Below are 16193 nucleotides of genomic sequence, written 5' to 3' on the forward strand. Positions count from 1 at the left end.
TAATGTTTTCTTGATTGCTGCCAGCATAAATTTAAGATAAGCTGTATGCTTGTTTGCCTTTGTCAAATTCAAGAATTACTGAAATGCAAAATCAAATTGGTTTCAGTGGATCCGGGGGCAAGTCAGGACTTTCCTGGGTATAAAATCACAATAACTCTTCTAGGTAACACCTGTGGTTCCACTTTCCAATGATTCGTGGTCTATGTCCTTTGCCAAATACCTTGAACTCCGCTTTTATGGCTACCAATATACCCGAAGAGCCAATGCTGAACCATGTGGCCACTCCATACATCATGACTACCACCAATATTTTTCCTATAATCAGATGGTGGCATCTTTCAGGTAAAAACTCTCAATTACATTTTTTTAAAAATGTATCTTTTTAGATACCTTCTGTCCAATATCATCACTGCATATATTTTACAGGTTTTAAATAATTATATAGATATTTTTAGCATTTTAAAAGGGTGCTGAATTAAATGTGGTATTTCACTAATATTAAAATCTATTTACTGTTCAATGGCATGATGTTTGCAGACCTTACATCTCAACGTTGTGTTTTGTACTCTTCTTAGCTATTCTGCTATACGGTTACTGGAGGTATGTGTTCCTCATCCTAAGATCTATATCAAACGTCAAGTACCACTGAAGATTACCATGCTTCAAGATCTGAAAGACTTTTCTCAGAAGTAGGTTTACATCCCTATCCCAGCCCAGTGTGTCCCATTTGAAATTTGTGTTATAATTTCTTAATTGCCCCAATGTTGAAGGATAACATGTAATGCATTGTGCACTTAGCTACTCTATGCAGCAGACAATGGATATAGCATGATGATCACCTCACAGTGTCAAAACTAAAATATAACATTGTATTTCCCCCCTGAAATTCACAGTGTTTTCTCTAGAGTTTTTCTAATGCTTTGTACTGTACTTCTGGATAGAAACTGAAGAACTAACTCCCTTTTATCTGAACAAGTTACAATTTGGAATTTTCTAGTGATACTGATTAACATACACATTCAAATCAGTTGAAAGGGATATGCAGTCTTAGCAAAGTAATAATCTTTTGGGCCCTTATCTTTTGCATTCTTGTTTATTTTATGGTTTAAGATACTGCATATGTTTCCTCTGAACATAAGTTGAACAAATACATAATATGGAAATTATACTTGTTAAGTGTTTCTCAGCCTAATATACACCATTAGGTTAGTTTCTTCGAAAAACTGCAACTTGCAGTGTATTAGATAAAATTTTTAAGGAGAATAGATCGAGTTTGGATTCACAGTATGACTATTGTTGTTGCAGGATTTCTCAGGTTTATATTGCTGTTGATGAGCGCCTGACTTCTTTGAAAACAGATACATTTAGCAAAACAAGGGAGGAGAAGATGGAAGATCTCTTTGCCCAAAAGGAGGTATAATGCACTACATGTTTATAGGAATTGAAATTCTTGTTCATTACAGAAGGTGTAGGACACACAAAGCTAAAGAGAGCAGCTATGCCCCCAAGGTAACAATTATTTTGAATAATCCAGTTTTCAGTAATTGGAAAGTAGTGTGGACAGAGCTGAGTTGAAACTGAGGTATGTAACTAGAAGCCATTAATTGTTACCATGTTGCTGAAAAGGTGATTTTCATTCTTATTAAGGATTCTGCAGAAATAGGTATCTTTTAAAGGAATAAATTATGAATATTTGATTGATGTTTGGAAGCCGCCTGGAAGATAGTGCAGGATAGGAAAAAACCTTCATCTGAGAAAAGTTTTTTTTTCTTTGATAGATGGAGGAAGTGGAATTTAGAAACTGGATAGAGAAAATCCAAGCAAGGATGCTTTCTTCTTCACTTGACACTCCTCAGCAGCTGCATTCAATTTCTGAATCTTTAATAGCCAAAAAGCAAAGTCTCTGTGAGATGTTGCAAGCATGGAATAACAGGTAAGAAAAGGTGTACTTCCTCAATTGGAAAATTAAGGATTGTTTTTTCTACTGGTTATTATTCTTATAGATTGTCAGTTATGAGTCATTATTGGATTTCTTTATTAAAAATAAATACTGATAGTGTAATAAAGTATGCATTTATCAGACATTCGGTACATTCTGAATAGGATGCATTGACTACAGAATAAAAGGAGGACTATATTGTCAGTTCAGTGTGGTTTTCAATTAACAGTCTAATAAATATGACTGAACTCCAGATAAAAGGCTTGTTTGGCTTCATAAGGTTTGTTCTCTAAATGGTTTACATATCTGAGAAAAAACTTTGTTCTTGCTAATATGATTTTTGTGGCATTAGATATATCAGAATAATAATATGAAATGTGCTACAGGCTGCAAGATCTCTTCCAACAAGAAAAAGGGAGAAAGCGCCCCTCAGTGCCACCAAGTCCGGGGAGATTAAGGCAAGGTGATGAGAATAAGGTAATCGATTTTGATCACTGTAATTATATATTTAAAACTGCAGCTGTAAGTAGAAGTAAGCAGTAGAAATACTGTTTTCTCTTTGCAAATAAAATATTATTTATTTAAATATTGGCATTTGCATACATTCTTGTAGTGCATTCCTGTACTACTAGTTCAGAAAGCACCTGTTTCTAAGTGCACAAATTGGCATAGTAAATCTAGAACAAAGTTAGGTTCTGTTGAACTCCTCTACATGCAAGAGGAATTTTTGAAACATCTGCAGTGCCTTTTGCAAATTCCCAAACTGCAGCAGTGGCTGTGTGAATTTGGATTTCTGCTGCAGAAAACTACAAGAATAAGAAAAAGTTTGAGAATCCTTTAGAACTATTTGTAATTCTACAATACTGTGATCTATGGTGTCATCTAAGTCCTATTAATATAAATTGTTAAAATAATATAAAACAATATGGTGTTCATGTCTTCATTAACATACTGAGTCTAAACTCACTATGTTTATTAGAAAATATGTGGAAACCTAGGGTGATGAAGGCAATAAGTAAAATATTCTAATTGGTGAAATAGCTCTCTCTATTAAGAGGGCTTTCTCTATTAAAAAAAGATGGTTTCCACAGTCAGGGTTTGCTCTTTATAACATAGATATGTTGAATTTTGTCCTGATCAAAAGAGATTTTTGCAGACATAAGAGTCTGAAAAGGACTACAAAACTATTGCCAAAATCTTTGACCTCCATCAGTTCACAATTAGTTTTCAAATGAAGAAAATGAAACACCACTGATTCATTGATTCCAAGAACATCACAAAGGCAAGGCATTGTATACTACAGGAGATTGCAAAACATTAAAATAGTGGAAAATGATTCGTAGGCCATTCTTGCATTGTCTGATATCCATGTTCATCAAGATGCTATAGAAATGGTATCCTGTGGACAGATGATATGAAAATGGAATTTTCTGGCAAATTTTATTTGGAAAAAGTAAAATGTTGCATTCTGACAAAAAAAATGCAAACTATTAAGCACTAAGTGGCATTTCTTGGTTTGGGATTGCTTTGTAACCTCAAGATCAAAGGTTTGGCTCATTGAGGTAATAATGAATTCTAGATTCTACTAGGAAATTCTACAGGATATTGTTAGTCTAACTTGATGTTTAAACAGACACGTGTTATCCAATGTGTTAGCTATGCTAGCTTCAAATATGTCTGCAATAGAATAGCTGAAGCAAAAGAAAGTTTGTTTTGAAATACTAGAATACTAGAATCAAGTGAAATATTGCAGCATGATCTGAAGCACAAGCATGCATAACAGTTCAAAAATGTAATTGATTTGAAGCAATCCTGTAAAAAATAAAGGGCCAAAACATTGCCAGTTTGATACGCAGAATTGATCAACCAGTGTAGGAAATGTATGAAGTCACTGCTGCTAAAGGAAGTAGAAGCTCTACATATTTTTAAAGAATGGTAGTAAAAGTTGGCTCAATGTATTAACAACTTAGATGAATCACAGATCTCATTATAGGTCACAATATTACAGTGCCATGGTTTTTCTGACAACTGTTGTACTTTTTCATTGAATGGAGATGAATATCCAATTATATTTCTTAAAATGAAGGGTGCTTCATTTGTTCTAGAGAAACACCAAGTAGAAAAGCTTTGTGTTTCTGCCCATTTCTCTCTTTCAGGAGATTATATGTTTTCATGTTTGTGTGCATTGAGAAGGACTGGTTTGTTTTTTAGCAAAATGGTTGTCATGGTTCCGATAGATGAAACACATCAAAAGAACTTTGAGGCAAAATTGTTCCTTAAAGAACATTTAGTTGGGAAACAAAGTATCGGCACTACATAGTTGAACCCAAAAACTAAATTCCCTTCCCCTGGATACAAAGTAATAAAGTACAATTCCCACCCCCAATAAACTGTCATAAATCACATTCCCCAATAAGCTTAAAGTATGGGCTTTCTCCTCAGCTCTTCAGCCTGCCAAAACGTTATCAGCTTGTCCTTGGGTTCCCACAGCAGCTTATTAATATGGCTAGCTGAGCTTACATCCCAAACTCCCCCTGCTGCACCTGATTTCTAACAGCAGGAAAAAGCATGTTAAAGCAGAAGAGAAAATGGCTGCATTTTCATCAGTTGTCAGAGCAGGAACATCCAATGTTAGCAGCATTGACAATGGTATTGATTTGAAAGAAAAATTCTCAATATGAAAGAAATAACTCTTTGTTCTACAGATCAGTTCAATGGATGCATCTCCTCGCAATGTTTCTCCAGCACTTCAGAATGGTGAGAAAGGTATGCTGCATATTTCAGAAGACTTGTCTTTGTATGTTTAGCTTGGATCTTTGCGTGTTTGCAGCTTTTCTATTTTCTATATAGAACTCGCAGCTTAAGAAAGTCTAACATTAATATTTACATTGAAATATTTGAAAAATTAGGAAAAAAAAACTCTGGCCTGGTTCTTCATAGAGTATAAATGCTAAAGAATGCTTGTCCTATTATCGGTTTACTTTTTTTCAATCTGTGCTAAAACCTTTTTGGTGGTTGCTTAAAACACACATACCTTACTTGAAAGGCATTCTAAGAATGCTCTGTTGTCTGTATATTTCCTCCACAGAAGATCGTTTCTTGACTACTTTGTCCAGCCAGAGTTCTACCAGTTCTTCTCTACTCCAGCTTCCTACTCCTCCAGAGGTTGTATCTGACCAGTTGACAGGAGGGTCAACCTTTGCCAATGTTCTCTCTGATCCAGATGCAGGTGGCAGCTCAGAAGGTATGGGGGGGTCTTTCTCTCTTTACTTCTGCTTCTGTGCAGCTGTAGGCTGCCTTGGACATCTGGTTTACTTTACATCTTATTATACTTGCTACTTTCAAAACTATTTGGCTAGAATGACATAAGAAATTTCATGTGTGTATGTTGTTCAAAATACATATGAAGTGGTTTGGCTCCAAAAAGAAAAGATCACATTAATTTTTCTACTGAACTTACTGGGTAACCTTGGGAAAGTTTCTCTTGTCTTGGTCCCTTCATTTGCTCTAAAGAGCATAGAACTACAGACTCTAATGACAGGGTTGCTTTCAGAAGTACAGTGAGCCCTGAATGCTATAATGATAATACAGCGAGGTTCATGCACTATTTCAGCAAAAGGTTGCTTTTTGAATTATCTATCGATATTGAATTTATAATTAAAATGAAGAGACTATGAAGAAATCAAGAGCTCTTCAGAACTTTGCCACTGTGATTTTGATAAATAAAAGCTTGATATTATTATTGTTAGCACATCTTTATTTTATACATTGCAATGCAGTGTACATAATGATCCTGTCTCCTATTTTTCCTATTACAACTACCACCACTGTTCTGTGATGTGAGTTGGACTGAGAAACAATGACTGGCCTAAATTCATCCATCCAGCTTTTGGACTTAAAGGAGAATGAGAACTCTGGACCTCCAGGTTTCTAGCCCAGCATCCTAACTACTGCACCAGACTAGCTTTCATTACCTTTTCATTTGGGACTAGAAATTTCTGATTAGGCCAGATGGAACAGAATTCCCCAACTGTTATGTTCAAGTTATGTTGCCCATTACAGAATTTGTAAACCTTTGTAGGGTTCTGAATACAGAAAAAGAGATAGATTTTACAGACTGTCCTTTTGCAATGACTATGTTCTATAAGTGTGGCCTTGTTTTTCTCAGAACTATAAAGGGTCTGATTTATGAACCTTTTGTTTCAGAGTTTAACATATGTTGTTATTATTATTATAGATAATAATTGATAAAAGTGTGATAAAAGTTCATAGCGACGTTGTTAACCATTTTCCAAAAGCAACAGTATATTTTAAAATTATTGAAATCATCAGTTTGAGACAACAAATTTATCTCTGTAATATCCCAGGAATGAGCATTTTAAAGAAATCTTGGAGCTCTAGCAATATTTAAAGTTGTATCTTCCTTTTTTATTCCAGATGTGTTTGATGGGCATTTGGTAGGCTCTATGGATAGTCAGGTGAAAGAAAAATCTACCATGAAGGCTATTCTAGCAAATCTGTTACCTGGAAATAGCTACAATCCGATTCCATCCCCCTTGTAAGTACAATCAAGCTTGGAAGGAAAACGATTTCTGTATAATGGTTTTTTTGTGTTTGTTTTGTTCATATTGTTCCTTGGTTGAAATGCCTGTTGCCAGGTGAAAAGACAGTAATATTTAATCCATTGGATTGTATAAGGTGTAATATATTTCTGTGGAGTAATAGTTAATATAGAATGAGATAGCTTTAACCTTTGTCTTTTGCTAATTATCTACTAGCCCCACCGGATCCTTAATATTAGTTTAAGAAGAAGAGCTGGGGATTTGTTAACTGGCTGTACTACTTGCATTTTTGTTTGTGATATTCTTCTTTGGATTGTTATGCTAATTTGGAATGGTCCTTTCAATGAAACATTAGCATCGGGAAGTAAAAGACAGAACAACAATTTTATCCAAATATTATAGCTAATGTTCTAGCCAAATTAAAAGTTATTTTATGTGTTAGTTGGAGTTAGCTGGAATTTTATTGGTCTGACTGAAAGTGAACTTTATGTATGTTAAGAGGAAGTTTTAAAAAATGTATTAAACTTTTTGATCTTAGAAATGTTTTTAAAGAAAAGTTTAGTTTAGTATTTTTCTCCCTTTAAGGTTAAAGAATCTGAAAGATTACAGTGAATTTTGTTAATATAAAGGATGATAGTCTATAAAGACTATTGAACAGAAATATATATTATTTCCACAGCAAGGAAGAAAAAGCAGAAATGGTTAAATTGATTGCTTTATTCAAAGAGGAGAATATATTTATATATATTTTTGGTAATCTCTTCAGGGATTTTGTGCTTGTGATAAAAAAAATGAAATTTTGACTTTGGTTTTGCTGATTAGATAGATTTGTTGTTATGGAAATTACTAGTATTTATTAATGTGTGAAAGTATAAAGTTGAGGCTGTAATGTTTTTCTACTGTGCTAAAAAGAGTCAGGAGTCAGTGCTTTTTTTCTTTTTTTCCTTTGTACCCCATGTTTTCTCTCCCCCTCTCTTTTTCCTTCCCCTAATTTCCTATTTCCATTTTCTTTTATATTTTATACTTGGACAAAACAATAAAAGCCATAAAGGCTACCCCAATTTGCTTTATTGCTGTATTCACCTGGAAGGAGCTCTAGATTTCTCCTTCACCCAATAATTTAATTTTAAGAATAATAAAAGAGGCCAATGAGGTTCTTCTGTTTAATTTTCTATTTGGGGGCAGGGAGGAATTATTTTAAATTCAAAGGTGTTTTTTTTTCATTTGAGAAATCTGTGATGCAGACCTGCTTGTTGTAAATAAATGACTTGTAATTTTTGTGTCCTTAATGTAGTGAGCCTGACAAGCATTACTTAATGTATGAGCACGAACGAGTTCCTATTGCTGTCTGTGAAAAGGAACCAAGCTCCATCATTGCCTTTGCTCTCAGGTATGTTGATTTCCTGCTTTGATCGTAGAAGTCTTTCAGCCCAGTGGTTTCTTGTTGGGGATTATGGGAGTAGAAGCCCAATACATTTCTTCTTCCACATTCAGAAAAATAAATTCTTTGCTTGCTTTTGGGTTTTTAAAGCACAGTGTTAACTCATTTGATTCATCCTTGTTTAATTGACTGCTGCTTCTACCCTCTGTGACCTCCTTTTAAAGCAGACATGTCAAATACAAGGCCCGGGGCCTGGATCCGGCCCATGAAGTGGCTTCATGTGGTCCGTGAAGCCATCCTGGAAACAGTGAGGGAACGGCCCCCACTGCCTTGGCCCGGGCCCAGAGACCCTCCTTCTACCAGAGACCCTCAGATCTGTCCCACTCCTGCCCAAGCCCCCATAGGCATCCTTGATTCGAACGATGTATGGCTGGCCATGCCCACCCAGTAGGCCATACGCACTCTAGCCACGCCCACCCAGTAGGCCACGCCCACCCGGCCCCCTGAGGGCAACCGCAATGCTGATGCAGCCCTCAATGAAATTGAGTTTGACATCCCTGTTTTAAAGCATTACCTTTTGACGGGGGAGCGGGGCAATTTGGCCACTGAAGTTCACACAGTTCTTTCCTTTGATGTTTAATCAAGGTTGAGCACTTTTCATACAACCTTAACTATTTTCTTAGAGCTGACTGGTTTTCTATATTTTAATATGATATGTTTTATGGAAATTTTAGTAAGTTTGCCTTCAGGGAATAAAGGATAAAGCATTTGATTGTTCTCAGTGAGGCAAGGATATATTGTGTTCATTAGCATACAAATATTGTATGCTCCAGTTGAACATTTTATTCCATTTGTATCTGACTTTGAGATAGTTTGTATGAAGAATAGGGTATAATAAAATAAATAAATAAAACCTGCATAGCCTGGAAATAGGATCTGCTGCTTCTTGGATCTATTTGCTATTATATTTCAGTGCTTTATAACACGATCCCTACTAACTTTCTTAGTACCCAAAATTAACTGTTTCCTTCTGGTGGGTCAGTTTAAATGCTGCATGGTATAGATGTCAGATTAGATTAATGTTACCTGACTGGGTCGTTTCCTTAAATAAAATTTCATTTGCTAAAAGGCTGATGGCTCCTTGCACCATCTTCTAGGTCCGTGGTGGTGAACCTATGGCACTTGTGCCACAGGTGGCACGCAGAGCCCTCTCTGTGGGCATGCACATTGTCACACCAGTCCTAGGCCTTCAGTCCTGTCCATGAGCAACCTGCACCCAAATCTCCCCGGGCAAGTGGCTTTTTAAGATGGTTTTATAAAACCTTTTTGTTTTAGGCCTCCACCTCCAGGTGCAAAAAAAAAAAGTTCAATCAATCAATTTCAATTTCTTGCAGGAAAAAAAAGATTTCGCAAAGTTGGAATTGATTGATTGAACTTTATTTTTAGTCCCACAGCAGCGGAGGAAGTGACGCGTTGGAGTTGGAAAGAAGGTGCCACATGGGGGTGGAGCGGAGCAGCGGGAGCAGGGTGCTCTGCGAGGGTTGGGGCGGGGCCTGTGCATGGGGTGGAGAAGCAACGCGGCAGCGCTAGCATGGTGGTAGACCAGTTGCTTCCCTTCCTCTGCCAGACACCTGCTGAAGCCACGCAGGGTAAGGTTGCCATGCCTGTCCCCGCCCAGATGCCCTCGCCTCCCCCAAGCGGTTTTTTACTAACCTGCCTTTCAGCTGCATTACGTTTCTCCATTCACTTCTCAGCCTTCACTGCGTGTTTGTGGGACTATTGGTAAAAAAAAAAAGTCCCATCAGACTTTCTAACTTCTCGTGAGAACTTAAGTTTTTTTTGGGGGAAAAAAAGGTCAGTCAATCAATTCCAACTTCGCGACCTTTCACGAGAAGTTGAAATTGATTGACTGATCCCCCCCCCAAAAAAACCCCTTTGTTTCTTTGCACGTGGCAGCAGCGGCGGATCACAAAAAAGAAATGGCACGGGGCTGGGAGTCAGGTAAGGAAAGATAGGCAATTTCTGGGGGGAGCAAAGATTTCTTTCCTTACCTGCCCCACTTGTTCCGGGGCCGCTTTCTGCTCAGACACGTTGCTCTTGCCAATGGCCTGACTACCCACCAGTGCCCTCCCTCTCTGAGCCTCCAGCGCTCCACCTGCTACTTTGGTGGCTACAGAGCCACCAAAGCAGCAGGTGCCTACAGAGCTATCAGAGCTGTAGCTCAGACATGTCAAACACAAGGCCTGCAGGCCGGGGCCAGGCCAGGCCCAAATTTGCCCCCCCCGGGCTGTCCCAGAAATGGCAAGGGACCGCTCTTCCCAGCCCTGGCCCACCCCAACCCGGCTGGGCACCCTCTCAGTGCACACACAGGAGATGGCAAATGCCCTGGTGGTCTCCCATCCTATTGCTGAGGATGCTTTGGTTACAAAGCTAGGTCTCCTCGCATGGAGAGGGAGTGGGTCTCCCTATGACCCATGCAATTTGCCCTTCTGCACCCACCATGAGCAACCTGGCTAAGAAGAGTGAGCACAGAAGCAGTAGCCTTGAGGAGGAGGTAAATGCAGCTGGGTACCCGCTCAGGGAAGTGCAGCTAGGCTAGGCAGGGCTGTGGGGTCCTGGTGCTGTAAGAGCTCAAGGGCCAGGCTGGGCGCTTGACCTTCGATGCCAATGGCTCTGGGCAGTCAGTGTCACCGTCCAGGGCCCCCCTGCATGGCCTGATGCTCAGTGAGACTCCTGCAGTGGACCATGCTCCAGCGCTCACCCTGGTCCCATCCCCCCTCCACTGGAGACCCTCAGATCCGCCCCAGTCCTACCCAGGTCCACACAAGTGCCCCTGACACACACCCAATAGGCCACACCCATGCCAGCCACACATACCCAGTAGGCCACACCCATCCAGTGGGCCACGCCCATCTGGCACCCGATGATAAATAAGTGGGGTTTGGGTTGCAGTTTGGGCACTCGGTCTCTAAAAGGTTCGTCATCACTACTCTAGATCTTTTGGAATGATCGGACAGGTAGCTTTGTCATCACTGCTCTACAGTCATTGGGAAGGCTAGAGTATCCATTCCCCACCCCCCACCCTCATTGACCAACTTGATGCCCTTTTTTTCATCATCCTGCAGCCTTCCCAGAGCAGGGAAAACACAGGTAAGCAGAAATAATTGCTTGAGAATTTGCATTACAAAAATACAGCTGTGTCAAAATGCCCTCTGAATGTTCTCAGGTGCAGGAATATCCCACATGAGAATTACCTCTGGAAGTCTAAAGTAGTACAACCAAGAAACAAGTTTATCTTCCCAATAACATCTTAATTATCTGTTTGCATGATGCCCGTTCATACTTTAAACTATAGAATTGAGCCACTTGAATAAAACCTGTATTTGTTTATTTTCAGTTGCAAGGAATACAAAAATGCCTTAGATGAATTATCAAAATTGTATTTGAAGAGCAGTATTGAAGAAGGATTTCAATCAAACAGGTGACAAACTCATTTCTCTGTCTTAGTTGTACATTCAATTAGGGCTCATAAGAATAATTCAGGTCCTCCTGTAGCCTTGATAATTGCTAGCAGAGGCCCATTTTCAGTTGCTCCTTTAAGTCTTCAACAGCATGTTCTATTTGATCCATTCATTCTCTTTTGTCAACAAGTGACACACCTGAAATACACAAACTGGGGATTTCAAGAACACTTTAAATTATAGAATATTCAGCCATCCTTTGAATTTGACTGGAAATTCTGGGAGTTGAATCCCAGCATATCTGGAAAGGCATTGGGTTAAAAAAGGCTGATCTATATTCTTACTAACATTTTCTCTTGATATTGTATTATATAAAATTATGCTGTCTGCAAAATCCAGCATTCCGTTTATATGTTCAGTATAGCTTTAGCTTCTGGGATTTTCCAGGAAATTTACTATATGAAGCTTTGGATCGTTACACTCATGAGTTCAACCTACGATCACTCACTCAACTTGCTCACAGCCATGCTCAAAACACTTTCTACCAAACATTGAATTATTTGCAATACATGGAGACCCAGTGAATTTTAAGTAACAGCAACATTTTATATACATTTTATGTACAATGTACATTTGCTCTTTCTCACCCATCCACAGACTTATCCCATTACACACTTATCCACACTTACTTACAGGGAGTGCAGAATTATTAGGCAAGTTGTATTTTTGAGGATTAATTTTATTATTGAACAACAACCATGTTCTCAATGAACCCAAAAAACTCATTAATATCAAAGCTGAATATTTTTGGAAGTAGTTTTTAGTTTGTTTTTAGTTATAGCTATTTTAGGGGGATATCTGTGTGTGCAGGTGACTATTACTGTGCATAATTATTAGGCAACTTAACAAAAAACAAATATATACCCATTTCAATTATTTATTTTTACCAGTGAAACCAATATAACATCTCAACATTCACAAATATACATTTCTGACATTCAAAAACATAACAAAAACAAATCAGTGACCAATATAGCCACCTTTCTTTGCAAGGACACTCAAAAGCCTGCCATCCATGGATTCTGTCAGTGTTTTGATCTGTTCACCATCAACATTGCGTGCAGCAGCAACCACAGCCTCCCAGACACTGTTCAGAGAGGTGTACTGTTTTCCCTCCTTGTAAATCTCACATTTGATGATGGACCACAGGTTCTCAATGGGGTTCAGATCAGGTGAACAAGGAGGCCATGTTATTAGATTTCCTTCTTTTATACCCTTTCTTGCCAGCCACGCTGTGGAGTACTTGGACGCGTGTGATGGAGCATTGTCCTGCATGAAAATCATGTTTTTCTTGAAGGATGCAGACTTCTTCCTGTACCACTGCTTGAAGAAGGTGTCTTCCAGAAACTGGCAGTAGGACTGGGAGTTGAGCTTGACTCCATCCTCAACCCGAAAAGGCCCCACAAGCTCATCTTTGATGATACCAGCCCAAACCAGTACTCCACCTCCACCTTGCTGGCGTCTGAGTCGGACTGGAGCTCTCTGCCCTTTACCAATCTAGCCACGGGCCCATCCATCTGGCCCATCAAGACTCACTCTCATTTCATCAGTCCATAAAACCTTAGAAAAATCAGCCTTGAGATATTTCTTGGCCCAGTCTTGACGTTTCAGCTTGTGTGTCTTGTTCAGTGGTGGTCGTCTTTCAGCCTTTCTTACCTTGGCCATGTCTCTGAGTATTGCACACCTTGTGCTTTTGGGCACTCCAGTGATGTTGCAGCTCTGAAATATGGCCAAACTGGTGGCAAGTGGCATCTTGGCAGCTGCACGCTTGACTTTTCTCAGTTCATGGGCAGTTATTTTGCGCCTTGGTTTCTCCACACGCTTCTTGCGACCCTGTTGACTATTTTGAATGAAACGCTTGATTGTTCGATGATCACGCTTCAGAAGCTTTGCAATTTTAAGAGTGCTGCATCCTTCTGCAAGATATCTCACTATTTTTGACTTTTCTGAGCCTGTCAAGTCCTTCTTTTGACCCATTTTGCCAAAGGAAAGGAAGTTGCCTAATAATTATGCACACCTGATACAGGGTGTTGATGTCATTAGACCACACCCCTTCTCATTACAGAGATGCACATCACCTAATATGCTTAATTGGTAGTAGGCTTTCGAGCCTATACAGCTTGGAGTAAGACAACATGCATAAAGAGGATGATGTGGTCAAAATACTCATTTGCCTAATAATTCTGCACTCCCTGTACATTCTCAACTAGGCTGCCAGGTATTAGCCAGAGGGACGGAAGCTGCCAAGTTTGGGTCCAAAGTCCTTGCTTTGTTGATCCATAAGACTGGCACCTTCTCTTGCCATATTGATTTACAGATCTACTACACTGATAGGACTTGGGCAGGGGTTCCATATGCTAAGGCCTTCTTTTGGTGGGCTTTAGCACATGGTGTGGTTTTTGTGACATGTTTTCCTTTGTTTCCTTAATAAGATGACTCCATAGACAGGTTTCCTGGCTTTTGCCCACCCTGCTTATATGCCTGCTTCATCTTTAGGTATGACAGGTTCAGACTAATGTCATTATATCAGATCCTGGAAGCCTATCTGTAGATTTGTTGACAGCTATTTATTAGCCAAATGAAACCTGAGTTTCAGAAGTGGCATTTTGATAGCATTCATTCTCAAAGACAACATCCTTGGGAGCAAATTTTCCCGTTTTGTGGGTTTTAGGAATGCATATGTTGGGGAAAGTATGCTAGTTTTGACAGCCATTTTCTAATTCAGCAAAGTTGTTTTTATGTTCACTAAATTAAATATGACCCATATGTATGTAGGGTGGTACTTCTGCAAAATTTAGGCTTCTGTATTTGGTGCAATCACATTTGCATCAAGTGGATTTTAAGTAAATTGTAGCCAAAAACCTATTTTTGATTTCCAGTATGGCTGAGAGCAGAGTGAAGACCAACAGCCCAGTCCGACTACCTGAAACGAATGTGGGGCAGGCAAGCCAAACAACTGAAGCTGAACAATGTAAGAAATTTAAGGTTTTGTGGGTGTTTGTATCCTTTTATCTATCTTACTGCAGGACTTGAAAACAACTTGTTCAAATAAGGAAAATCAGATCCTGAAAACTTCAGTATATTGTTCTCAAATTTATCTAAAGTTCTGTTCTAACCCCACAACAAATCTTATGGAAATATTGTTTCGATAAATTTAATAAGATCATTTAATAAAATCAGTGAGGCCTATTGATTCATTAATCTCACAGTTTGTGCTAAAACTGCATTTCATCACATAGGAATGAAGCCTTTGAATTGAACTTGACATCTTTTTTCTGTTTGCTAAAATATCTTTACTGTTGCCTTCTTTTAGGAGGTCTTTCCAACTTCCCAGCCTAATCTACACTCTTGGTTGTCTGTTGATCTTCCATATAAGTATTAATCAGATCCAGTTTTGCTTAGGTTTTTTTTAGATCAGTCAGGTTGGCTAGATACTGCCCCCTGCTATGATTAATTCACTTTTTCCTTTAAAGATATGCTACTAGTATTTTAATGCATTCTTAGAAAAACTGTTCTTTACTGGCTCAGTTCAGGAATCAAAATTAAAGCATCCCCTGCAGATCCTCCCCTATCCTGTCCTCACCTTGAACCTATCCTGCTTTTAATGTTAGGAAGTTTTTCTGGTTCATTTGGAGTTTGTCTTCCTATAACTTCCTACACATGTCTATTAGACCAGGGGTGCCCAACCCCCAGTCCGTGGACCGGCACCGGTCCGCAGCACGCCAGCAAGTGGGCCGCACAGACAAGCAAAGCTCCATCCTCGGGATGCAGGCACTATTCAAAACCACACCCCCTCCGGTCCGCGTAAAAACCTTTCTCCATGGCACCAGTCCCTGGTGCCCAAAAGGTTGGGGACCTCTGCATTAGACAATAATGTATAGAAAGAATTTTAATGTATTAAGTGCTACCTCATAAGAATAATCAGGATCTGTATGTCAACAAAATCACTAGTAAGAAGCAGCAGTAGACCAACTCCAAGAGATAGCTTTCTAGTCTCTGCATGAAGTCCTGCAACAAGGGACCTCACCACCCTTCCTCATACATAATTCTGTTATCAAACTGTTCTTACTGTCAGTTAATTTCTGCTGTATATGGAGCCCTTTGATCCAATATTACCCTTCTTTTAAATGATTGCCTCAAAGGGCATACATATCACTCCTTGGTTGCCATTTCTCCAAGCAAAATCAGAGTCAGTGTTTTCTCCTTCCCTTTATAAGACTTGCTTTTCATATTTCTGCCTATCTGGGAGAAGGCTGCATTAGGGAGCATTTTCCGTCCAAATAGAGAGTATTTCTTTGTTTACAGTAGCAAATCAATTGTGTAAGTTTAAGTGGAACAGTTCAATGACAGGATCTGTTGCTCATTGTTACTTTGATGATAAAGATCTGTGCAGTCCTAAAGTAGTTTAATGATGTCGAAGTGTGAACAAGATATGTATGCTACCTTTTCATTTCTCATTTTTTAACATTTTTGAATGAATGCATTTGAACCATTATCTGATCATTTAATCTGCAATGTACCAGGAACAAATCAGGCTCCTCAACTAGCAAAAAAATGGTTTCTTGATTTAAATAAGATGGAAACCAGGACAATTAGATAGTTTGTAATTAAATCAGAGATTTTGTGTTGTTTATTAACCTGAGATAATAGGTGGGTTTTTTGGTCACTGGTGTTCGGTAAAATTTTATTCTGAAAAATAGTGTTCTTGCCTAACACTTCCATACAATTACTCCAAGCTGCTATGAAATGATATGGAGCAACGGGTAATTAGGCTGGAATCACTTGGCTTG

General features: G+C 38.9%; 1 protein-coding gene across 3 annotated transcripts in view; it reads left to right on the forward strand.

The window, feature by feature from the left end:
* PIKFYVE (phosphoinositide kinase, FYVE-type zinc finger containing) overlaps positions 1 to 16193 on the forward strand; it is a 90791-nt gene that overhangs the window by 61675 nt on the left and 12923 nt on the right. For 2 of the 3 annotated variants that reach the window (XM_083354388.1, XM_083354390.1), the window contains 11 exons: positions 164 to 342; positions 576 to 689; positions 1306 to 1414; positions 1779 to 1933; positions 2326 to 2416; positions 4645 to 4705; positions 5028 to 5183; positions 6377 to 6497; positions 7796 to 7891; positions 11280 to 11363; positions 14283 to 14374. In XM_083354388.1, coding sequence (XP_083210514.1) covers positions 164 to 342; positions 576 to 689; positions 1306 to 1414; positions 1779 to 1933; positions 2326 to 2416; positions 4645 to 4705; positions 5028 to 5183; positions 6377 to 6497; positions 7796 to 7891; positions 11280 to 11363; positions 14283 to 14374 — 1258 coding nt within the window. The remainder of the gene's footprint in view (positions 1 to 163; positions 343 to 575; positions 690 to 1305; positions 1415 to 1778; positions 1934 to 2325; positions 2417 to 4644; positions 4706 to 5027; positions 5184 to 6376; positions 6498 to 7795; positions 7892 to 11279; positions 11364 to 14282; positions 14375 to 16193) is intronic. The other variant, XM_083354389.1, reaches the window with a different exon arrangement.

Source organism: Vipera ursinii, assembly GCF_947247035.1.
Source record: "Vipera ursinii genome assembly, chromosome: 1".
In the NCBI taxonomy this organism is placed as follows: Eukaryota; Metazoa; Chordata; class Lepidosauria; order Squamata; family Viperidae; genus Vipera; species Vipera ursinii.